Consider the following 26,061-nt stretch of genomic DNA (forward strand, 5'->3'; position numbering starts at 1 on the left):
TATGTTCTTTATCTCACTTATACTATTAACCCTCAAATTATTTCAAGTTGGGGATGAAATGTCTTTTGTAAGGACTGTTCTAGGCACAGATGCACTGCTGATGCAGAGCTCAGTTAATGGCTCCCGAGCACATGGGGACATGGGCAACAATGACCATCTCGACAAATGACTCATTCCTGAAGCCCTTCTCTCTCAGACGACGATGAGAGTGACGAGCAAAAGCATTACGTGCGCTGCTCCAAGAACTGCGGATCTGTGATATCATTAAATCCTCAAAACAACTCCACATAAAGTACATACTTATCCATCTATTGGACAGATGAGGAGACTGAGATTTAGAGAAATTAATTTGTCTAAGGTTACCTGGCTTTTGAGTAACTTTTTATTTTTTAATTTTTTTTTAGCTGAACACATGAATTCAAAGCCAGACACTGATTCTAGAACTCTCACTCTTAGACATAAACGCAAATGCTTATGGAGAATTTATCCTGGAAAATGTGTATAAGATGTTTCTTATGCTAAAGGATGTTTTTTTTTGTTTGTTTTTTGGTTTCTTTGTTTGGTCATACCAGCTCGCAACGGTCGAGGAACACCACCAACAAATATAGTTTTTCGTGGGTCAAGAGGCTGTGAACCATCCATCACAAAGTCACTGTCACTGAGATTCCAAGGTCGAATCTGGACCTAGGGAGTGTGCAAACCAAAATGTCTCATTCTTGATACAGATAATTTATGGGGGAAAGAAGTTTAAAATTATTGCATAGCATTTTACTTTTAAAAGCAATAATCCATATCATTACAAATCAATAAAACTGTAAAAGTAGAAAAGACCTAAAAGGAGCATATCCCAACCCTTCATTTCCTTTTTAAGAGTAAACTAAACCAAGGTGGACAGTTCAATTGAATTGCTTATTATAAGTCAAATCACTTAACATGGCCTTAATTATCTGTAAGTTGATTAACTATCTCAGCTTATTTGGGCCTCTATACTACCCAATCACCCAGGATCTATGTAATTTAAATTTGGCATGGGATTTGATGTTGATTAGTATACAGTGCTAAGTAAACTAGGATTGTGTGCTCGACCCCATGTCCAGGAAATGCAAACTACTTCTGATACTAGCAAATCTGTTGCATTGCTTCAAAAAGCATTTCAAAATAAAAATATTGATGATATTTACAGTAAATGTTTTATGATAAAACACTTTAGTGTGTCCATTACCTCAACCAAGAATCATGCACCTCAATTTAACTGTTTGCATCATCAATCGTTAAAAATGCTTGCACCAAAGTCTAAGGGGTTCATAGTGGGGTATTCCCAACATGCACACCAACCAAGTCCTAAGGCCAGAAGGCCCCCAATTTAAATACCTATGGGGACTGGCAGGGAACAAACATGTCAAGCAGAGAGGGTCTAGGCCACACAGGAACTCTGGGACAACCCCAAGACACCAAGAAGAGCTCCACAAGTTACTGCTAGAGCTGAGCCCACTGACACCTCCATCCTGCGCTATACTCCATCACTGGGTGCTGGCTGAGGGATAAACTATTATTAGCCAGATGTGTCAAAACAAGCTAGTTGCTACCACTCCTTAAGGCTAAATTTTGTAACAAAAACTTTTTCAAAAGAAACAATACACAACGTACCTTTATGTATATACATCATTCATGTGACTTGTGAGAGTACCACATGCAAAAAGTTAAGGATAGCCTTGGGTAAAAACAATTTTTTTTTTAAGGCCGTACTTGCGGTATATGGAAGTTTCTGGGCTAGGGATCAAATTGGGGCTGCAGCTGAGACCTATGCCACAGCAACACCAGATCCAAGTCGCATCTGGAACCTATGCTGTAGCTTATGGCAATGCCAGATCCTGAACCTACTGAGTGAGGCCAGGGATCAAACCCACTCCTCCTAGAGACAATGTCAGGTCTTTAACCTGCTGAGCCACAATGGGAAATCCTGGGCAAAATCTTGATCAAAGAGAGGAAGGAGAAAGACAGGTAGATATATTTGTGCTTTGAGTTCTATTATTCAGAGGAAACTCAGCTACTTATCAAATGCATTACCAGCTGAAGTCTTTTAATAGAAAGATTTTCTAACTTTTAATTAACCAAAAAGTCAATGCCAAAATAATGTGCACAAATATACAGAATGTCAATGTTAGGAACTTGACAGCAACAAAACTTTTTCATTTTGATTCTACTTACAACCATGTCAATTCACAGATACATCAGGATGTCTATGGGTTTTTCAGAGCTAATGAGTAAGAGGTAAAAACAAGAAGCTATTTTCATGCTAGACTCCACTTACTGGCTTGTCTTTGATGGTAGGACTTGATACACACAGGTAGAGTTTTCCATCTTCTTCAATACATGCATCGATGAGAGCCTGAACAGAGCTTTCATCTTGAAATAGCAGAAATGCATAGCCTAGTAAAAAAATTTTTTTAAAGACATAGTTTTCTTTTTTTCTTGGTAATTCTTCAAGGAAAAGGAAGTATACAACTAAGGGAGGGAAAAGGAAAAGGAACAAACAACTAAACTAAAACTTAACCTCACCCAGAAGTCTGATAACATCAAGTGCAGTTACTTCTTTACTTATTTATTTTTTGTCTTTTTAGGGCCGCTCCTGCGGCATGTGCAGGTTCTAGGCTAGGCATCCAATCGGGGGGCTGTAGCTGTCCGGCCTACCCCTCAGCCACAGCCACAGCCACCCGAGATCTAATCTGCATCTTCGACCTGCACCACAGCTCCCGGCAACACCAGAGCCTTAACCCACTGAATGAGGTCAGGGATCAAACCCGCATCCTCATGGATGCTAGTCGGGTTCGTTAACCACTGAGCCACAGAGGGAACTTCCAATCTGGTATTATTCTGAAGCCTCTTTTAGAGTAAAATTAAATTTGAACTGAAAGCATATTAAGTAGAAATTTTAAAGACACATTTGGGAAAATGCAAGTTTAACAATGAAAGATTGTATCGTGAAGGTAAACATTTATGAAAAGAATAAAAGGATAAACTATACATGTATATTGAGTCTTGAGAATTACCTTTAGGAGGAAAATAGGATTTGCTCTCTGCTTTATGCGGCCAATCCACAATCAAAGGGCCAAAGCGTCGAAAACTAGCTGTGATCTCATCTAATGAACAACAAACCAAAAAAGTAGATTTAAATATTTTTATGATCATTTTTGGGAAATTGTTTAGAAAGACAGTTTCAAATCTACTATTTATAAGAACAGTACGCCAAGAACTCCTGTATCTCATTTCAGATTCACCATTATTCACATTTTGCACATTTATCTTCCCCTCTTCCTTTTTCTCCTTCTATATGTATGCATTCACAAATCCACCTACCTACCTATCTATCTATCTATCTATCTATCTGCCTATCTGCCTGTATGTCTGTTGGTCTGTCTATTTTATCTATCTACCTACCAACCTATTACCTTTTTTTAACATGATGCTCTATAACCCCAAAATACAACTGTTGGTACCTGCTCAAAGCAAGGTCACTCCCTTATTTACCACCATACAACCTCCTTCCAATCAGGAAATCATCACTGATACCACATTCTTACCCAATTCACAGACTCCATTCAAATTTTAAACTATCACAATAATATCTCTTTTTTCTTTTCTGACCCACAGTCCTATCTAGAACCAATGCTACATTTAGATGTCATATCCCTAGGCATCAGTCTTTTTACAATAGCTAGTTTAAAGAGTTCCTCATTCTTCCCTGTCTTTTACATACTGGGAAGCCTTAAAATATATAGGTCATTCATTCAGTAGGTTGGCTCCCATCCTGGGTCTGCACTGTTTCCTCATGACCTATGCGTTCTAAACAGGAAGACCACTATGTCATCTTGTCCTTTCACTGGATATGTTAATCTTGATCTGCTAGTCCCGTTGATATCTGCCTGTCTTCTCCATCAAAAATGAAAGCATTTTCCCCTTTGAATTTGATTAATATTTTGTGGGGGAATATTGTGTTACCCATCAATATGCTGTTCCCTCATTAGTCTTGGTGTCCACTGAAGACTCCCGCCTATATCAACTACCACAATGATAACTGCCAAATGCTGATTATCTAGTTCTATCAATCCTTCTACATTTACTAGTTAGTATTATACAGTAAAGAAGAGTTTTCCCTTTTTCACTTATTTAGTCATGAGTTTATTTGTATCAGTAAGGACATATTTTATTCAATGGGTTGTAATCTGATTCTCTCAATTTGTCCCCTACATTGTCCCCGACTTGCCTAGCAGGGGTTCCTATCCTCCTATCATTCTTCAAGTGCTTCCATATTTTCTGACCCAAGGAGATACTCCAGGCTTCCATCTTGTTCTTTCTCTGCCTTAGCCCTAGAATTAGTCCTTCCCTGCCCTAAGAAGTCCCGGATCTGTTCAGTGACAAAAGATATTTAGAAACTAAGATTTGAGTATTTCCTATACTCATTGCTAGTGGGTATTTATTATTTCTAAGTTTTCTCTGAGGACAAAGCTAGGAAACATGAATATACACAGACACACATTTATTATATATATATACATATATATTTCTGTGTTTAAGTATACACACATGTATATCTGTGTGTATCTTTATAAAAATGAGTTCATATTGATACCTGCAAGTCCATGCAACATCTCATGTTTTGTTCTAGCCTTCCCCCTTCCCATGCTTGTCAATTCCAATCTCACTGTGAGAAACCGAGCTCCCATTATCCTCAATAGGACTGCTTTCTTGCTCAGGGTAACCCATCTTTCAGCTAGCTGCCCTGGCAGTCTCCTCTACCTTCCACCTCTGCACCCGAGCCTTTGCTGCCTTGTTTTATTGGACACCATGTAAATGCTGCCGAGGCCTTTGCGCAGGTCCTTTCCATACACCCTCCCTTGGCACCCTCTTCCCCCATACCAACCCACTTCCTCAGACACCAATATCTCTGAGCCTTTTGAGGAAGGAAAAGAAAGGGCATGTGAGATAGGGATGACCCGATCATATTTTACTATTAATAGAAATGATACTAGTTATGCTGTATTACATATTGGGACAGCCAATGAGTAGACAATAGGAAAATAAATTTCCAGGGAAGTTCTGGAAAGAGTAGGTAAGCATGTGTACATAAGACTTGGGAATAGGACAGGACAGAGGAACAGCAAAGAGAGATGAGAAATATGTTCAATTTCTAGTTTGGTAGAACCGTTCTCATATCCTCCAGATTGTAAAACAGCAGTCTGTTCTGCTATGATACCTGTTTCTATGATACATGTAGCTGGTGTGAGATTAGCAAACAGGGAAATGATGTCAGTGTAACTTGAACATTATATTGGTGCACAAATGATTTTTTTTTTTGGTGTTTTCTTTTAGGGCCACAGCCGCGGCATATGGAGGTTCTCAGGCTAGAGGTCCAATCGGAACTGTAGCCGCCGCCGGCCTACACCAGAGCCACAGCAACACTGGATCCGAGCCTTGTCTGCAACCTACACCACAGCTCACGACAATGCTGAATCCTTAACCCGCTGAGTGAGGCCAGGGATTGAACCCGAAACCTCATGGATGCCAACTGGGTTTGCTAACCGCTGAGCCATGACGGGAACTCCACAAATGATTTTTTTCTAGGTGAGGTGAACTAGTATAGTGGGAGAATCACGACCTTCAGCAGGAAAGGAAAAAGCCCCCACCTTGTATGACTTGTAGGCAGGAGCCCCCTCAGTTCTATTACAAGAAAATTAAAAATGAGCACAGCAACCGAGCTTCTCCTGTCAGAGAGGTGTGTTCCCGCCTTGCTGGGCTCTTATCTCCTGAGTGTTTGCACTTCTCAGCTGCTCAAAGGGCCACTTCCATCTGGGTTGCCTCCACGGTAGCCAGCCAGAATTTCCACTCTTGGTTTTGTGCATTTTCAATATTACTTGAGGCAGCCTCTAACATGCTGAGCTACTTGCCTGAACTGTCCAAGTTATTTCCAAGGTACTAACACTCTTTTTTGTTAGTGCTTCTGGTACAAAATTCATTAGGCTCTAAGTGATCTGCCTCTAACCCCACTTTCCCCATAGACTCTGTAATTCTTAGTGCACGATTCTGCAGAACAAAATCCTTCAGGAATACATATTTCACAGTTTAGTAGAAAGGTCTGCCCACCTAAATTGCTGCTGACTTATTAACATGCTTGGTCTTAAGGATAAAGAGAGATGACTAAACACTATTTCCATTCATTTTGCTCAGTTTAAGCCACCTCCTTTGCCAAATTGGTCAAATTTACCTGTGCCTCTAAGAATTTTAGGATAATACATTTAAGATTGCCCAGTAATTTTCTGAAAAGATAAGAGACTATCCAGGCCAGGGAAGGAATTTATCTCAAGCAAAGTCAGATAAAATTCATTCTTCCCTTTTTGTATATAAGCATACAATTTACTCGTCAAAGTCCATCTGGGGTTCAGGAGTGTTAAAGATCTGACCTCCAAAGGGTCATAAAACCTAGAATTCATAATACTAAGGAAAGTGAGGATTCCAGCTAGAGAAAAGAGACAGCCACCTCCAAGAGCTTACTAGAGTGGACGACATTGTGACCAGATGTTCAGCCCAGGATGAATACTTTGAACAGAAGCTATGCCTTCTGAAGACAGGATGGAGATTGAGTCAATCTGGCCTGAAATTTCAACACAGCTTTCTCCAGGATATTTTATCATGGACAAATACAAAAAAACAAAACCCCTAAAACCCATGTTTATTTCGATCTTTGGCTATTTGAAACCATTTTTGTCTCAACTTTCCAAAAGATTGATCAGCTGAAGGAAAATATAGTGTCTCAGTATGTGTAATCTCAATCTAAGTGGGAAGTTATCAAACCTTATTATTAGACCTTATTGATTTTAATAGAAAACTCTTCTATCCTCCACAGCATTTCTTTCCATTTCCATTCAGAAAACCAAGACAAAAGAGATTAGAAAAAAAAAAAAAAGAAAGAAAGAAACAAGGGATATATGGTTGCTATATGATCTGCTTACTTTGATTTTTATCAGGGTCACTTAGAACCACAGATGAATAAAATGCTTCTGGACAACTAGAACTCACATCTTTTTGCATGACTGGCTCCTTATTCAGGTCTCAACTCAAAAGGCAAATACCATGTCCTCAAAAAGGATTTCCTTAACCACCTAATCTCAGAAGTCTCCCTTCTGAGATTCTGCTATATCACGCTGACATGTTTTCTTTTCAGTACTTATTCTCTAATATTTTCTTGCATGTTTACATGTATTTTTATCTTCCTTCTCCCACCAGAATGTAAACTCTACACAAGCAGGGGCTTTCAATCTTGTTTACTGCTGTGATCAAGCCTAAGAATAGTGCATGGCATTCAGAAAGCATGTAAATACTTGACAAGTGCAAAAATACTCACAAAATGATATAACTTTCAAGATTCCCTACAACTCTAGGCTATATTTTTCAAAAGTTCATGTTTAATCTAAGGTTTTAATCTTTAAACAATTAACTATACATTTACAGAGCACTCATAAAAGCTAGGAAATAGGAAAATGCATACTTGAATTTGGCCAAGGCAGGACACATGGACAAAAATGCAGTTAGGCTCTGTGTTTGCCCACGACAGAATCCTTGAGAACTTTCCCCAAGGACGTTTATTCTTTTTCATCTAGTCCAATCACTTCCTTCAGCTGGTTCCCAAAGTCCTGCTCCCTTTCCTTCTGTGAGCTAATCTTACATGCTGTGTTATGAAAAATAGGACAAGAGAACAATGCAATCAAAGCTGAAGACCTGGAGCCAGAAAGGACTGCTATTCTGCTAACAGTAACCATTACTTAGGTGCTACCTACTATGTGTCAGTCTGGGCACCGTGCTATATACAGGTCTTTCTAAATATACCTTCATCGATGTCAGGAGGTAATCCGCCCACGAACACCTTGCGAGAATATCGTTCCACTCTTTCTCCATTCTGGTGAGTGAAGCAGTGGGGTGAACCCAGGCCACTATGAAGAGGCTGATCCCCACGGCCATCATCCAAGAATCCATCTTCCATTGGAAACAGTGAAGACTGACCTGGAACAGAAAGCAGGAAAAAAAAAAAAAAAAAGCTAACAGAAAATGTTCCTTGCCTTTGATTATCTTACACAAGAAACAAAGAAAATGGCAGATCCAATAAACCTGCTGCTTTTACTTTTCTTATTGAACAATAAATCACTTAGATATGCTCCAGAATTTCTATCCCCTTAAAGTCCCAATTGAGTCAGGGAGAAAGTACACAGTTAAACCAAGTGCTGCTCAGCCACCCCACTGGGATTCAGAAAATTCAGCGAGGTGAAATGGAAGTACAGTAGGAGGGAGCATTCTTTTGAAAGCAGTTGGCAGCAGACTGCACCGCCTTGGCAGGGCCCCATGGCCACTGGCAACCTAGACATGCACACGAAGTATTAAACTGGACCATCAGACGCTAGATCACTTAAGTTTATTTAAAACATCATGTAATACAGCCTGCCCAATTTCCTCTAAGAATGTCCCTAAATGGAACAAGTTGATTTTTAAAGTGAGCACTCATTTTAGTTTACCTTAACTAATGGGATATCATCAAAACCCATTTAATGCTGTTATCCAACTTCATTGGCTAGTCTTAACAGAATTTAAGATTTTTAGGCATGCTAAAGATACATTTTCTTTTAGCTAAGTAATTACTAGCTGGAATAGGTGGTATCTAATTCTGAAAACAAATCATTATTATTGCTGTTAGACAGTCCTATCAGCAAAAAGACAAGCAGTGCTAATGTGGTTAATACTCTTCTCACATTTACCTGCCAGCAAAATTCAAACTTATAAACCATCAACAGAGAGCTACAAATAACTGTAGAATCTCTCAAGCACTGTTTTGTCACTTTTCAGGCTGCCAATTCACTTCCAGGTACTACATAAGGAATTTGTTAATGGATCTCACAGAAATGTACCTTAAGATGCTCTTCCTTCACTGAAACATTCCCATGTCCTTTTGTCATCACACTTGTATTCCTTTCAACTTTCATTATTAAACACATACTATATTTGCTATGAATTTACCCTATAAAAGCACAGCTCAAGTGAGTTATATAATGAAGATTAAAAAATGACTATAAAATTGGAGGTTATTTCTGGATTTTAAGTTACTTACATTTTAAAGTTAAGTTACTTAACAAACTTACTTTGTTGTAAAGACAAAACTAGTACAGGAGGCAAAAATAAAGTTTATTCAGACACCTCAAGGAAATGATTGTTCGAAATTCTCTAAAATGTCTAGAGTTTCCTCCCTCTTCCCCCTGCCAATGTTTGAAATTTTTAGGATTGCTTGTTTATATAGTTAATCACATTTTAAACCAAATGTAATATTATGCAGACTTACGAACAAATAAATAAATAAATTTAAAAAGTAGACATAAGGTATTCAAGTATAATTGAACCTCCAACATAATCAGGTATTGAGACTAGTCATACTATATTTTCTCTTTTAAAGATTCTCAATTTTGTTCTAAGAAATTCTTTTCAGAAAGGAAAAAAGGGAAAGAAATCTTCAGATATAAAGTTGAGATTAAAATTATTTCAGTTCAAATCCAAATCCTACCATTGTGACTCCTTCAAATTAGAATGTCTATAATATTAACTATAATACCAGAGAATGTGTTGATCAAAGCTATGTTTCAGTCCCCCTCCCAGTTTTCCCACAAGAGTTAGAAACTGCACAAACTTGGGTCCTCTCCAAATATAACTGACACATTCAAAAGTTAGAAACAATAATGTTACCTCTCCTTCGCCCATATGTCCTTGCTGCATGTCAAATGAGAAAAAAAAAAAAAAACCTTTCAAACATTGTCAAAAGAATCAACTGCGATTTCACCTACCAGCTTTAGAAACTGAAAAAAAAAAAAAAAAAAAAAGGCTTTATTCCTCATTTCCTGGTAAATATATCAAAAAATAAAGAATCTGCATGGTGAGAGGTCAAATTAATGCATTCTTTTTTTTTTTTTTTTTTTTTTTAAGTTCTTCAATGACACTGTAAAAGTGTGTTGAACCTTACATGTTTTAAGGGATGCTTTCTGCTGTAACTGTCACTCAGGGTCAAAACTATAATGAAACTAAGGGAGTCTATAACCTTATCTAAACCAATGCCTACCATATTGATCTTAATTTTTTCCAGAATTTCCTGCTAACCAGCCATTCAGTAGATATTTTAATATTTACTTTTTCACTACAGAATAAAACAGCAATGTTATACTACTTCTCAATTATTCCCTAATAAAGAAAATCATAACAAATGAAAACTTTAGGCAATTTATAAACTTCCTTTTAGTCGGTTTCTTGTCCCTAATCAAATCCTCCACCATGTTCCAAATGTTGAAAAGTAAAAAGTTTAGCATATTATCACCAAGTAAGTTGCAACCAAGAAAAGAAGAAAAATAATATAATAATATGATATAACATAATATAACATTATATAATCTTAGGTAATTATTATAGGTATATACTTGAATACTCAGAAGATGGCAGTATAAACTTCAAGTCAGGAAACTTTTGAGAAAATTTCCTCCTTCAAACAAACTGGAACTTACAAGTGCAATTTGTCCAAATACCCTAATTCTATTCCAAAAACATTTCCTGAATGCCTGGTCTTGCTAGGTACTATAGATAAACAGCACATGGCCTTGACTGCATGGTACTTAAAGGCCAAAAGGCCACCTAAGCAAATAATGATAATGTAAATAACTCTTACAGCACTAGACATGTTAACTGTTAGGTGCAATGGGAGCAGCGGAGGAAGATTAAATAGTCAGAGAGGTGTGGCTTTCAGATGGACCTTGAAGGAAAAACAGAGAAAGGGCGTTGCAGACGTGGCAATGCCGCAAATAGAGGTGCTGTAATGCTCAGGGAGAGGTGTCCAGAATCAAAGCATATGGAACAAGTGAGATCTTGGCTGGAGATGAAGTTTAAACAGGAAGCTGGGATAGGTTTTCAGGTTAGAAATTACAGCACCTTTTAAGACATCATTATGTAAACTGGCCAGGGTTTGTTTGTTTGTTTGTTTGTTTGTTTTATTTATTTATTTATTTATTTATTTATTTATTTATTTATTTATTTCATTTCCCCACTGTACAGAAAGGGGATCAAGTTATCCTTACATGTATACATTACAATTACATTTTTTTCCTCACCCTTTGTTCTGTTGCAACATGAATATCTAGACAAAGTTCTCAATGCTACTCAGCAGGATCTCCTTGTAAATCTATTCTAAGTTGTGTCTGATACGCCCAAGCTCCCGATCCCTCCCACTCCCCCCGCCTTCCATCAGGCAGCCACAAGTCTTTTCTCCAAGTCCATGGCCAGGGTTTTAATTCTTAGCCCTCTAGATAAATGCTAAGTACGTATAACTCAGTTATAACTGAGTTGTAAGTATAACTACAAGTACTATGTGCATATTTTCCAAAATGAAATTGTCTCATATCAAAATAGATTTCTATCATTACTAGACATTGAATTTCACCAAAGTACTTGGGCAAAGGGATTAAAACCACATAAAATCTCCCTCAGCATTTAGGTTTTCACTTTAATGGTTCTTAAATTTGGGGTGTGGTAGAGGTATTTTCTCACTTAGTGAACCTGACAGAGGTTAGAAAGACAGAGATATCACAAAAGTAGAGGCTTGTTTAAGAACATTCTATTCACACAACTGCTTTAAAGATAAGCGAGTTTGGGGAAATGAATGATTTGAAAATCTTGGTTCTGTCAATCTTAAAAAGTAGATGGCTGCTACTTGGATTTCTGAGAAAAGAGATATTTGAAAAGAGTAGGCTTTCAAGAGCTACAAATTAAAACTCTCATAGCTTCTACTATTTCAAAAATATCTACAGTTTCAAGAACAGCAAAGGCTACGGATCAAAAGCAAAAATCCAGTGCTCTCAAAGTCTCCAAATATGTACTTTCAAACTTCAATTCTGCACCACAAAATTAAGTTGGTTGATATAAAAGAATTCATGATTAAATTCTGAGATGAAATTCTAAAAACTATTTAGAAATAGTGTCCCATATTTATGGAAAATATGTTATGAGTATAATGCTTATAACTACAAAAACTGCCAAATCAAATAGGAAAATTATATAAATCAGTACCCCAAAATAACAATGACATTCTGGAGCACAGAAAATGAGAATGTTTAAATTTTTGATTTCCACTTATTATAATGCTATTAATGCTATACACTATTTTATGTAGTGTTTTTTGTTTGTTTGTTTTTGTTTTTTTGTCTTTTAGGGCCGTACTCATGGCATGTGGAGGTTCCCAGGCCAGGGGTCTAATTGGAGCTACAGCTGCTGGCCTTCGCCAGAGCCACAGCAATGCCAACACACCACCTACACCACAGCTCACGGCAACGCCAGATCCTTAACCCACTGGACGAGGCCAGGGATTGAACCCGAAACCTTACGTTTCCTAGTTGGATTCATTTCCACTGCGCCACAATGGGAACTCCTTACGTAGATTTTGACGTATAACATACACACAGGAAAGTACAGAAATCATAAGTGTACAGTTCAATGAATTTTCCATAATGTGAACACACTTATGTAACCAGAACTCGGCTATTAACAGAATGTTAAGTAGTGCCACTTCATCTATGTATGAAAGAGGTACTAAGCACCTTTCTCTCATCTATTTCCAATTACACTTGGTATAAACATATTATGCCAAAATACTTATAACACAGACCTTCACCACTTTCCTGAGTAAAATGTCAGACAGGTTTCCAATCTCATGATTATCAAGCACTGCATACTATTTGATATTTTTCAAACACCTGAGGAAGTGGCAAGTAAAAAAAAAATCATTTAAGATATGTTTAAAGAAATCTACGTTTTGGAAAACTTCTGGCTAAGTCAGCCAAAATAAACTCTACTCAGAATTTTCCTTTAATTACCAAAGAGTATACACTGTTAAAAGTTCTTAAAAAAATGCATGTTACTACCAAATAAAAATCTTCTAGTTGCCATCAGAGTTGAAATGAATACTATTTATATGTTTATCTTTTATATTCATTATTTAGTTTTAATTTATAAAGTGTTCAATATTTAATGTTCACTACTAAAATGATTCAAGAATGTTCTTAATGGGCTAGAAACAGTATGGCTATAAATTTTTCTAACTTCTGGAGGCATGTTACTGATGGATTGATAAATACTTTATTTCCAAAATGTCTTTACCAGATTGCTTACAAATGCCCTATATTCTGATCCAGTTCCTGCTGGTAAAACATCCCATGTTTGGGGTGCTAGACTTGCGAAGAAGGTACAGAAAGATAGATCTTTTTCAATATATATTATATTTATATATATGTAATATATACATTTCATTATTAAAATGAAACTATTACATATCTCTTAAAAGTATCCTTTTCTCATTTGTTGTAACATTTGTTAGTCACAAAAGAAACAAAGTATCCATAATCATGATATATTTCTAAGAAAAATCACAGCCTTTAAAAAATATGGCACATATTCATGTGCTGTTACTAAAGCTCTCTAAAATGTAGTTTGCATGAGGTACCTAACTGTGTACTGTATGGTTCTTATTGAGTGAATTAAAAAATAAAGAAAATACAAATAACTATGTGGGAATATACATGAATATTTGTTCTAGAAACAAAATAAGAATCTTTGGGGGCAGGAACTGGGATTGGGGAAAAAAGAATGATCCCACTGCTTGTTTTATTTATTTTTTTGGTACTATTTATATTTATTACTATTGTGTGCACAATATTCCTTTATTTGTTCACGGACCCTTTTCTTCTTGGTATTTATATATTAAAAATAAACAAATGATACATGAAAGAAAAGCAACCTTTCCTACATGAGGGCCTTTAATCAATTCTGTAAAGAACAGGATTTAGGCCACGAGGAATAAATTGTGCCTAGCTTTTAGTGGGCAATGAAAGACTGATCCTGCTCATGCTACCTCAGGCTCTCCATCTCATTGCCTCCATGTGGAAAAGGCAGATAGCAACACTACTTGAAAAAGGGGAGAGGGGTGAGGGTTCAAACTAAAAGATGTTATCTAATAACTGATTTTTCCAGTAGGACTCCCCAAAATACACAGTCAAATTAGTAAGTTAGTAAGTCAGTTAAAAAGACATGAATCAAAGGCTGGAAGCTAAAAGGAATTAAACTGTCAGCAAAAGAATAAAGGTGGTATAACCAAACAGCAGACAATCATCACAAAGACCAAGATATACAATTCAACGAAGATGCAAAGAATCATTTTAAATGATTTTATAAATCACCTCCTAATTTATTAATGGGGTCATTGTCACGGAATTATTTTAGATGTATGCTTAGCAGAATTCTTCATGTCACATTGTGTTTATACTAGCTTGTTGGTAAGATATAAAGAATGTTGGTAAGATATAACAAATATATGAGAGCTACCTTACAGAAGGGTAGAAAATGAATTTAACTCTAATTTCTGTATATCTCTAGCCCCCATTTCTTATTTATAAAAATAGAGAAATGAAGAGAGAATAACAAAAGATACTACATGTATGGAGTTCTGGTCGTGGCTCAGTGGAAAACGAATCTGACTAGTAACCATGAGGACGCAGGTTTGATCCCTGACCCCTCTCAGAGGGTTTGATCCAGCGTTGCCATGAGCTGTGGTTATAGGTCAAAGACGAGGGGGCTCGGATCTGGCATTGCTGTGGCCGTGGCGTAGGCCAGAGGCTACAGCTTCAATTCAGCCCCTGGCCTGGGAACCCCCATATGCCTTAGGTGCGCCCAACTCCCCTTCCCGAAAAAGCAAACAAAACAAAACAAAACAAAAGATACTACATGTATGTATGATGGTTAGACAGCCATAGGCTCAGTAAATAATAATTTTCTCCCTTCCTCAAGAGTGAACTCATATGTATATTCTTAGGTTGGTCTTCAACAGTTACTTTCAGCTTTTCATTACTATTCCAAAGCTAATGACTGTAGAGCACTTTACCACTTACAGTATGTCTGCATATTATCTTTTTCATGAAGGGATCTTTCAACTCGTTCCTTACTGTAGTAACTAGAACCATATTACATACATTTTCAGTAAGAAACTATAATCTACATTTCTCTTGGGTAAATTATACCCTCCTTTTCATAGATATCTGTCCCCACCCCGCCTTAAGCAAACAATCTTCTCTCTTTCTTTACAAAGAACTATAATTAAGAGATGTTGCTCCCTGCTACCCTTTAAAAGATCTCTTACTAATCTCCTCTTCTGGGACAGCAAATATTTTAGCTGATGCCTCTAAGTGAAAGACATCCGTACAGGATAGGACATACATACATGCATCTGTTAAAACATAATATATTTTACGGTTATGTAACATTCCCTGTCACAAGGTTTATTTTTGAAGCAGCTAATCCTAAGGGCTAAAGCAGTGAAATGAGAGGTTGGGGAAAAAAATACCATGCACAAAATACCGTGCACAAGCACTTTTTATACAGAGGTGGTGGCTGAATGTTAGTTTTTTGGGGCAAAACAAAGCTTCAAGTCAGGTAAAAGGAAAGTTAATCATTTAATCTGATGTTTGTTTCAGAGCTAAACCAAGACACACCAGAGGAATATGAGGTAAAGCCTGGCCTATGTTCAGCATTCCTTTCTGACTTAGCTGAGAAACGGAGTGCGTTGCAGGCTTGCTTTTCATAAGCATAAACTAGATATTCTAACTATAGTCCTACTACATAAAATTAACTAGGAAAAGGTAACTGTTATGGGACGAATAGTGTTCCTTCCGCAAAATTCATAAGCTGAAGTCCTGACCCCTAGAACCTCAGAATGTGACTATTTGAAATAAGGTCTTTAAAGAGGTGATTACAGTTAAACGAGGTCACTGGAGTTGGCCTGGATCCAATATGACTGTGTCCTTATAAGAGATTAGAACACAGACATGCACAGAGGGGAAAAGACAGCTATCTATAAGCCAAGGAGAGAGGCCTCAGAAGGAATCGACCCTGCTGACACCCTTGATCTCAGAATTTCAGCCTCCAAGACTGGAAATAAATTTCTGTTTAAGCCACAGTCGATGGTACTTGTTATGGCAGTCCTAGCAAGCTAATACAGTATCCTAAGGTAGCTAGAAAGTTTTTTTTTTTTTGTTTGTTTGTTTTTTTGTCTTTTTGTTGTTGTTGTTGCTATTTCTTGGGCCGCTCCCGCGGCATATGGAGGTTCCCAGGCTAGGGGTCGAATCGGAGCTGTAGCCACCAGCCTACGCCAGAGCCACAGCAACACGGGATCCGAGCTGCGTACGCCGGATCGTTAACCCACTGAGCAAGGGCAGGGACCGAACCCGCAACCTCATGGTTCCTAGTCGGATTCGTTAACCACTGCGCCACGACGGGAACTCCCGAAAGTTTGTTTTTTTAAAACCTTTAAAATCCAAGGATTTTCCCCAAGAATGCCCCTCAAAACATCTCTACAACTAATAACAAAGCAACAATTTCCTAGAATAAGCAATTGTTACTTATTGAATTATACTGGCAAGGCCTTTTAAAAGTCATGAGTGGAACATGAATATAACTGCATAGTATGAAAACTGACGACTGAGCACACACAAGGGGAAGAAAGAAAGCAGTCTGATCCATTGGATAAATAAGCCCTTTTTATATTTATAAAATACAAATTCCAATATTATAGACTGTTGAAGCTAGAGAAACTACTTTGAATCTTTCTTCTTTTTGTTTATTTAGGATTTTAAATTCCCACTTCTTTCCAGAAAGCTCTGAAATTGCTTGAAAATTTCAAAACAGGTTATACAATAAAAATCATATCAAATTCAAATGTGCACGCGAGAAAGAGAGGAAACGGCTCTTTTATATTTTTATTCAAACAAAACAAAATGGTTTTCAATTCAACAGAGGCTTGGAAGAAAAAGCTCTGAAAATTATAGTTGAAGCAAAATAGGGTAGCTAATTAATCACCTTTCTGAAGGTTTTTACAAGCTTGAATAGACTATTGATAATGAACAGGAAAGAAAGCTCCTGGAAAGCTCCTTTAAGGGTTTTAAAGCCCTTAAAGTTTTAAAATTGAATAATGAATATAAAGCAACACAATATATTAGGCTTTTACTTTCAGTTTTAAGAAAAGGATGAATGGATGTAAGATGCAAAGGGACTTCATTTAAAAGTAAATAAAGTTTCCTGTTTTCTATCTTAATAAGAGACATGAAAGAATGTTCAATCGCAATTTTTGCAATTCATCATAATCCCTTGTTTTGTGTTTTTTCCACATAAATCTTTAGCACATATATTCCTAATCCTCCACAAATGACATTCTAATTATTTTAACTTGACTATATGACAGGGGCTATGCTAAATGATTTTACATGCATTTGATCTTCACCACAATCCTATGAGATGGGTAATTGTGATTTTTGAGTTTATCTTCATTAAACACAATTAATGAATTAGACTAGATTTGCAATATGGGGCCCTGAGCTACAGTGAGAACAAAGCTACTAAGAATCAATATATGAATGAGATCAGTTTATCTACAGAAGCAATCCACCATAGAAGATGTTTCATAAATTTGAAGAAAATAGGCAACGTCTAAGCCTAAATTAAGGTGACTAAAGAATTGTCTTAACATCCCTCTACCTACACCGTGCTTTCATTTCAAGATTTTTAAGCGATTTTCTATAATTTGGACTTTGCAATCAGAGAGAGAATAGCTCTATCAGGAAACTGCAGCATCTCGTCTACCTAGAAGTTGTACTATTCATCATAAATGAATAAATTGGCATCTGGTCCTAGTTGGCTGGTTATTAAGAACTAACACTTGATCAAATCTGACGAAAATCAAGTTTTGAGATCCTGCAAAGCTGAATACTAGATTTAAGACCATGGCAGCCATAACCCCCTACTCTGGGTCTTGCTTGAGGAGCTAGCAAGTTTCCCCTTTTTGACATCTCTTTGTTCTTTATCTTCCTATCTTTCAGTTTGAGACAGTGTTGACCTCAGTCAGAATACTTTTATAATAACATTTCCATGGGTACAGCAGTAAAAACCATCTAGTCTCCTTCTAGAGTCTATGGACCAGTAAAACTTCAAAACACAAATATTTAGGGGAGAAAGTTACCTTCATTTTTTCTTTGCTAAATAAGTGTCATTAAAAAATCATCTATTCTTAAAAAAAAGGACATTAACAGGGGGGATTAAACGGAAAGACAATCTCGTAATAATAGACTCTTAAAAAAAAAATTGAGTTTGGCTTTAAGGAAAACTCACTAGAGAGTTTCTTTTTCTCATCTCAACAAAGATGAACCCCAGGGGCAACTGATCTAATTTAGTGACTTCATGAAGAAACTGGGACAAAGAAGAGTTGCTCACTTTGCCTAAGATCACACAATAGTATCTCAAAGCTTGGTTCACTGCAATCTCCAGCACCTGACTCTGGAACTTGTTCCACAGGAAAAGATAAAATAATGCCACAATGGCAACCCTTACATTAAACACCCCCTTATCCTGATGCCACTGTCACCACTGTGTTTGGTTTTCGGCCTACACACATTTATGCTGCAATGTTATATTTTGGCATTATTTCTGGCAGCTATATCATGAAAAGACCAAAGACTGATGAACAAATGAGGTTTTTTTTACAAACTGTACAGTCTCTAGAGAATTTAATGCACCCAACACTCTCACTGGCTCAACAATCCTACAGAACACTGATTTTAAACACTAACCAAAGAGAAAACCAGTCATAAAAGTAATTTTTAATTTCCCATTCATAATATATCATAGACAGGAAGTAGGATTTTTGGTCTTGTTTTGTTTTGGGAAAGAGGAGAATACAGTTATTTAGTCAAGAATACTTAGAAGTGGTGGGACTTAAGAATGAGTTTTGGCAAATAGAAGCCATTATGGACATGCATTTGAAATCCATACTTAGCAGTAAAAGAAAAGAAGTAAATAAGATTTCTTCATTCTACCCAATTATTTCAAACTATAGTACCACAAAAAAAGACACTTTTAAAATTCTTTAATTCCTTCTATGAGTAGACGGTCCCTCCTTCCCTGTGAAATTTAGTCTGCTTTAGAATACCAACAATAAAAGAACTCAGCAGCACAGTGGTAATATTTAGAAAAAGCAAGGAGAATTCACTGAAGGTACTCTAAAGGTTAATAAAACTTCATTTTTCTTATTCTCATTAGACAGCAAACAGTGAATGACCTTGTCCTTTGCAATATCAAGCCCAGTGGTCTTAGGCTGCTTTGTTCTGATTTTAGATCTCTGATTACCTTCCCTTTCTCCTGTAACATTTTTCCAACTACATGGAAATGGTTTTCATGTTGACATTTCAAAGGTCACTCTACAGAGGCTAATGTTAGATTAAGCCATTCTTTATGTGTCATTATGGAGTTATTCTCATTCTCACCAATTTCAAGACAGCAAGTCAGTTGGCTCTCAAAGTTTAAAAAAAGTTCCTGCCGTAACTTGGAGGAATAATAATTATTCATAAAATAGCTGATAGATTAATAGCAAATTGCAGCTATCATTACAGAGCAAACTAATGTCATCTCCCCACTTCTTGAAGCATAACTACTGTATTCTACCTAGTACTACCTTGTTTCAGTTCTGTGAATCAATTACCACTTACCATTAATAAGCAGAGAGCTATCGGATCCTGGATATGAATAGTTTAGACGACCTGAGGGTAAAAGAAGGCCGTTACTAAATTTACTTTTTTCATAGATGGTTTAAACGTATTCAACAACAAAGCTGACTTAATCACTTAATAGGTATTTAAAAAGCTGTATTATGGGAATAAAACTTTGCTGTGCTAATAATAATGATCACAATGAGTCAGAGGACATATCAAATAGCACCTTCACAAACATTCAAAAAGGAAAGGGTTGAAAGTGGGAAAATAAAATATCCCTTATAGTTAAGTATTCTGTTATTCTAATTTCCAAATCCCCACTCCAAAGTAATTTTCTTTATACCATTATGTTCTAACAACAACTCATAATAGCAATCTGCATGTTTTTTCCTCATAAACGTGCACTTTTTCTTTCCTGTGTAGTTTTTCATTGCTTTTTAAAAGTATATAAATAGCAGTAATATTTTTTATGATTTGAAATAAACGTGATAGTCTTATGTCTGTACGTACAGACAAGGTAATGGGTTTAATTTCACATTTTAGGGATTAAGTAGGAGGTAAAGAAACACATTTCATTGTACTTACACATGAAGAAAATATCAAAGTTTGTAGTACAATGTCCAGGGAACAGTAGCATTCAATTAATTTGGTTAATTTCTTCCAAATTTTGAAGTGTTTCAAAATATAATGTAATGGGCGCCCAAGATACTCATGAGAAAAGGGTTTGTGAAAACCTAAAATTTTTGGAGGATGTGACATCTTCCAAATTGGCAGCTATAAAGGGAGGAGATGCATTTCTGTTTGGGAAGAGTTTCTACATGTAAGTTAAGGCATCTAAGACCACATACCATGTAGCTCGTTCTATGCTCTAAGTTGTAAAAATCATTTTGACAACATTTTTATGCCTCCATATTCCTCATGCCCTTCATAAGAATGGGGAGGAATCCTCAACAAATCTTGTTCATAGAAGGAATGGATAGGGGAACTGGACTGTTGATTATCCACCACAGTCCAGCACTCTATAAATCAGCAGTAGTGTGAGAATTTAAAACTGACTCAGAATTACAAACGTTCTATTAGGAAATGGCAGTCTAAACTCTGATCCCCCAAACCATAACAGAATCTCCAGTGAAAAGGCAGAGATTCTCCTATGTCTGGAGGCTGGGGCAAGCCTTTCAAGGTGCCAGGAAGAATCTACCTAGTTCCAGTGGACACTATGGGAACCAGAGCTAATATTTGGTCCTATCAATCTACCGGCCACACATTTATAATTCATCAGAAAGGAACTTTCGGCCACAACTATCCTTCGATCTCTCAAAAGACTACTTTTCTCCACAGAAATCAACTTGTGCCATGAAAAAAACTGTTCTCTGTTGTGAACAGCTTTAATTAATCCACATGCAAACCTTAGAGTATAATGTGAAACAAAATCTGAACTTAATTTTTCTACAACTTAAAACCAACAAGGATTTTTAAAATTACATTGTTAAATGCTCCACTTAAAATTCAGCTTGTTACTATTTAGGGAGGAGAGATAGGGATGAAGGTAGGCAAGGTGGGGGTAAAAATTAATTTGATATTTCGGTTTCTTCCTAAAAATTGGCTTAGTTATTTAATGCTAATGTACACAGCCAAGTATCCAAATCCAGTGAATTCCAGCTGAACTGCTTTAACTACAAGCTCAGATCACATGACCTGTCACAAGTATAGAAGCACAGACTTGAGATGCTGGAACAAGAGCATGACTTTAACTGTTAAAAACCTGGGAGGGAGAGAGGGAGTACTGTTTCTGAATCACTTAAGTAGCAGCTGACTCTCTGTAATGGAACATTTGCATTAATTTTATAGCTGTAAAACCCTCTAGTCCACAAACTAACAGCCATCGCTCATACATTCTTATTAATCACAAAACATTTTTTCAAAGATGACACACATCAACACAGAGAAAAAAATATTTAACAGTGTTAACTGAAGTTATGAAAATGTTTTATTATTTCTAAGATAGTCTAATTTTTTTTAACACTAACATTCCCACGGAAACCATGGCTGTTCGATATGAACTATATAATGCCTCTTATTTAATACCAAGGAAAGATAATTAGCAATGAAACTCCAAAAGACAAATTCCCAAAATAGCTGGCACAGTTTAACAAATCGAGTTCCACCTGATCAGAAAGTCACCTTTGGAGGTAGCTTTTAAAAAGACAGATAAGAATATTTCAACTTAAGTTAAGGCACGAAAATCCCTTAACTCAGTTCTGAGAGACTGCCTCAACACACACTTCCTAAAGAGATGCTACCCGCACTCCTAAGGAAGGTAACCTTTGAGACTTTTTCTACTCTTTAGATTCTAAATACAGTAATTCTACCCTTCAGTTAAGACAACAGGGGCTGAAGAATCACTGGCAAAATTCATAGTTTAACTCTGAAAGTGATACTTGTTTTTATTTTTTGACCTGTTCTTATGAGTCCTGTCAGGCTGGGATCACTTCTGACCTCTGAGTAGCAAATATATCTGTAATATTTTATTAAACAATCAGTAATGCTTTCTACTTCATTTAAAATATTAGCAGGAGTTCTCGTCGTGGCGCAGTGGTTAACGAATCCGACTAGGAACCATGAGGTTGCGGGTTCGGTCCCTGCCCTTGCTCAGTGGGTTAACGATCCGGCGTTGCCATGAGCTGTGGTGTAGGTTGCAGACGCAGCTCGGATCCTGCGTTGCTGTGCCTCTGGCATAGGCCGGTGGCTACAGCTCCAATTCAACCCCTAGCCTGGGAACCTCCATATGCCGCGGGAGTGGCCCAAGAAATAGCAAAAACAACAACAACAACAAAAAAAAAGACAAAAAGACCAAAAAAAATAAAATAAAATAAAAATAAAATAAAATATTAGCAGTATCATTTAAAAAAAAAACAAACAAACACCTTTTAAAAAGACCTTTCATAATGCTTCCCTACCCTCCTGGCCCTATCCTATAAATTCTTTCTATAATTAAAATATCGAGACTCATCCATTCACGACTTCTATTATAGATAACACATATCGCCTCCTTTCTGGAAATTCTCTTAAAGCTCCCATTCAAGTGCCATGGGACTTTAAAGTCTTCTACAAGCCTTTCACATTCTCCTGGCAGCCCTTTCATTTTTGCTCTAGTATCTTCTTTCCTCTATGGATACCAATTTTCACCAGCCTTTTTGCATTTTGTATTTCATGGCTAGGTTACTGACAATGCCCTCCCCCTCTCTGAGACACTGGTTCCCTTTCTTTGTTTCTGAGGGAAGATATTTTACAATCTTTGTTTTTCAGATTTACCTCTTTCCAAGGCACCTTTCAAACCAAAAAGGAAACCCCCCTTTCAGATCACTCACCAAATTTTATTTCTATGTTGCAACAGTCAACCTTCTTAGGTAATCATTTCAGCTACTGGCTAATTGTCTTATCTCTTTTAAGTAATAGCCCTCTTTAGGAACTAGAGGTGTTTCTGTTTGTTTGTTTGTTTAAGCTAGGTATCTGGAGTTATCTGTTTGGGTACCAGGTTAGCAATTGATGAGTTCATTTACTGAACTTAAAACACCAGCATTTCACAAATCAATAAACTGAAGTAAAATAAAAATCAGTGATATACATGTGTTCCTTCTCCAGATTTTGAAAAAAAGTTTTGTTTTGTTTTACCTTTTTAAATAGGAAAGACTTCTATTTGGCTCATATCATCCCACCAACACTGCCTTTAGTGGAAAAATAAACGACAAAATAGTCCCTTTGAAAAGAAATTATTTTCCCCTGAACCACTTAAAAACTGGTTTTAAGAATTCTTTATGCAATTAAAAATTTTTAATTAAAAACAATCAGTGATATAAAAGAATATAATCCAGTGTTTGTGGTTTGTTTCATTTTTTTCTTTCTTTTTTTTCTTTTTACAGCTGCACCTGTGGCATATGGAAGTTCTCAGGTCAGGGGCTGAACTGGAGTTGCTGCTGAGGCCTATGGCACAGCCCCAGCAACACCTGATCTGAACCACATCTGCGACCTATGCTGCGGCTTGTGGCAATGCCAGATCCTTAACCTAATGAGCAAGGCCAGGGATTGAATACTCATCCTCAGAGAGTCAGCACTGGGTCCTTAACCCACTGAGCCACAACGGGAACTTTGATTGGGTTTTTGATGATTCATCTACCTATAAACATAGCCCAGGTTTTAGCACATTTAGAATTGAATTCCTTAAGGGAGAAGGAAGGCATTAGGATTTTAGGCAAGTGAATGTATTTAGTGGATAAAATTCAGTCCTTGAAGGAACTTTGTATTGATTGTATTATAAATGCAAAGAAATACTGCCTGATCAGCAGTCCTAACCTCAAGGGACACTATGACAGGCAACACAGTAGTCTCTGGAGGCCAGCTGTGGCATTTGGAGCCAGAAGCCTGACATACATCATGCAGAAGGCATAGACTATATTTGGTGACATGACTCAACCTAGCCAAATATAGGCAACTGACACAGTGTGACTCTGGGGAACTACACTACCAAATTCTACAGCCTAGAAGAGATTCAGACTCCAACTAGGCAATTCTATGCTAGGCATTTGTGAGTTGGAAAGGACCAATATTTACCAACTAGAATGACTAAGAATTACTGGGGGGAGGAGGTGCTCAAAAGAACGGTGTGTACTATCATATTTTTTTAAGATACTAACTAAAAGTAACTGAATTAATGAGATGAAAGGAGAAAAGACTAGAAGCAAATACGCTAAAATATTAGCAGTATATCTATTATTTCAAAATTAGGTAAAATAAATTATTTTCTAAAAAGTAACCCACATATTATTGCTACTGGTGATTCAGCAGAAAATGATAGAATGCTACCATTTCAACATATAAACATAAAATAGCAAACATTCTACAGTGCTACTAGATTTCATGCTATGACCTTTTCTTTTTCAGAGTTGTGCCAGTATTGCTGGGGACATGGTATCGGCCAAGGCATGACACAGGGATAACTCTGCAAGATTGTCTAGTATAAAGCCGTGCAGTCTGAAAAGTGACAGACAAGAAGCATGAAATTCTGAGTGTGTGTGTATATGTATACACAAACACACACACATATGTTTAGATTATGCCTTTTTTTTTTTTTTTTTTTTTTGGCCACGATGTGCCACAGGGAAGTTCCCGGGCCAGGGATTGAACCCATGCCACTGCAGTGACCACACCAGATCCTGAACCCACTGTGCCATAAGAGAACTCTGAAATTCTGAATATATTTTTACTGACTCTCACTATACAAACTTAGATACTCCAAAGAAAAGGGAGAGGTTTTCAGTGGATATTGTTAAAAATTTCTAATAGGAAAAGGATAAGCATGGACTTAGGTGCATTCCTAAAACAGATGAAAAGTTTTATGCATATGATATACCACACTCACACAAACACACACACACACACACACACACACACAAGTATACATTATTTGCTGTTGTTTAACCAGCAATGCTTCTCCTGGGTCTCTTTCTGCTATTTTTGTTTAGTTCATATCTAAGTAAGACAAGGCTATACTGCCCTAAATAAAATTTTTTATAGATTATAGTAATTATTTTTTAAAATGCTACACCAGAAACCTGAATTTTAAAAAATTAAAAAAAATTTTTATTAATGAATTTTATTACATCATTTTTTAAGGGAGGTGCTGTACCTGCCTTTCTTTATCTGCTATTTTTACCAGCACTGCCTCAGACTTGCCGCAAGATGGCGCTGTGGGGTCCTGGATGACGCAAAGCAAGGTTCAAGAAATGTATAAAAAAAATCAGGTTTTGAATACCAACCTTATCCATACACAAATGCCGAACACATATCAATATGAACAAATAAAAATGTATTCTACATGTTCTATCATTTAATGATACAAAGATTATCACTTTTAATAATTTATTCTATTGGCCTAAAAGTAAGTCCCCAAATCATAATCAGTAACATTATTCTACCCCTTAACGTATCTATGATACAACCAGCTTCCAGTAAAGATGTTTCCACACAAAATTACGAAGAAGAAACTGGCTGGGCCTGACATTAACTGGATGGAGAGTCTTACCCCCTCCAAAAGAGCCATTTAAAGTATACATACACAGAGTTTACAGTAAACAAAACCCCTCTCCAAGAAAGATCTGATGTTCAGTTTAAAAGCTTGTAAAAAATAAAAATAAAAAATTTGAATTCTCTTGCCTATCTCTCTAGGTTCATCTCTCACACTGCCATTTCCCTTCTCGCAGTAGGTATTCTGGACTTTCAGAAGTACTGGCCCACTAACTTTTTTTGGCAGGATGGGGCATTAACTTTTACTTCTGGTTCTTTCCTCTGGCACGCCTTCCTTTCTCTCTGCTTCCGATGTTGTTTCACCACTCAAGCTTCCACAATTTTGTCC

The 26,061-nt window shown here is 36.9% G+C and overlaps 1 protein-coding gene across 5 annotated transcripts in view; it reads right to left on the reverse strand.

The window, feature by feature from the left end:
- Positions 1 to 26,061, reverse strand: part of CPEB4 (cytoplasmic polyadenylation element binding protein 4) — a 68,742-nt gene that overhangs the window by 8,299 nt on the left and 34,382 nt on the right. Inside the window, exons 3-8 of one of the 5 annotated variants that reach the window (XM_003134043.5) lie at positions 19,650 to 19,700; positions 9,778 to 9,801; positions 7,882 to 8,055; positions 3,051 to 3,140; positions 2,312 to 2,430; positions 570 to 684 (exon numbers count right to left, since the gene is read on the reverse strand). In XM_003134043.5, the coding sequence (XP_003134091.2) occupies positions 570 to 684; positions 2,312 to 2,430; positions 3,051 to 3,140; positions 7,882 to 8,055; positions 9,778 to 9,801; positions 19,650 to 19,700 (573 nt within the window). Of the gene's footprint in view, positions 1 to 569; positions 685 to 2,311; positions 2,431 to 3,050; positions 3,141 to 7,881; positions 8,056 to 9,777; positions 9,802 to 9,875; positions 9,888 to 19,649; positions 19,701 to 26,061 lie in introns of all 5 variants that reach the window. The other 4 variants (XM_005657622.3, XM_005657623.3, XM_003359814.4 and 1 more) reach the window with 4 other exon arrangements.

This window comes from Sus scrofa, chromosome 16 (assembly GCF_000003025.6).
Source record: "Sus scrofa isolate TJ Tabasco breed Duroc chromosome 16, Sscrofa11.1, whole genome shotgun sequence".
Classification (NCBI taxonomy): Eukaryota; Metazoa; Chordata; class Mammalia; order Artiodactyla; family Suidae; genus Sus; species Sus scrofa.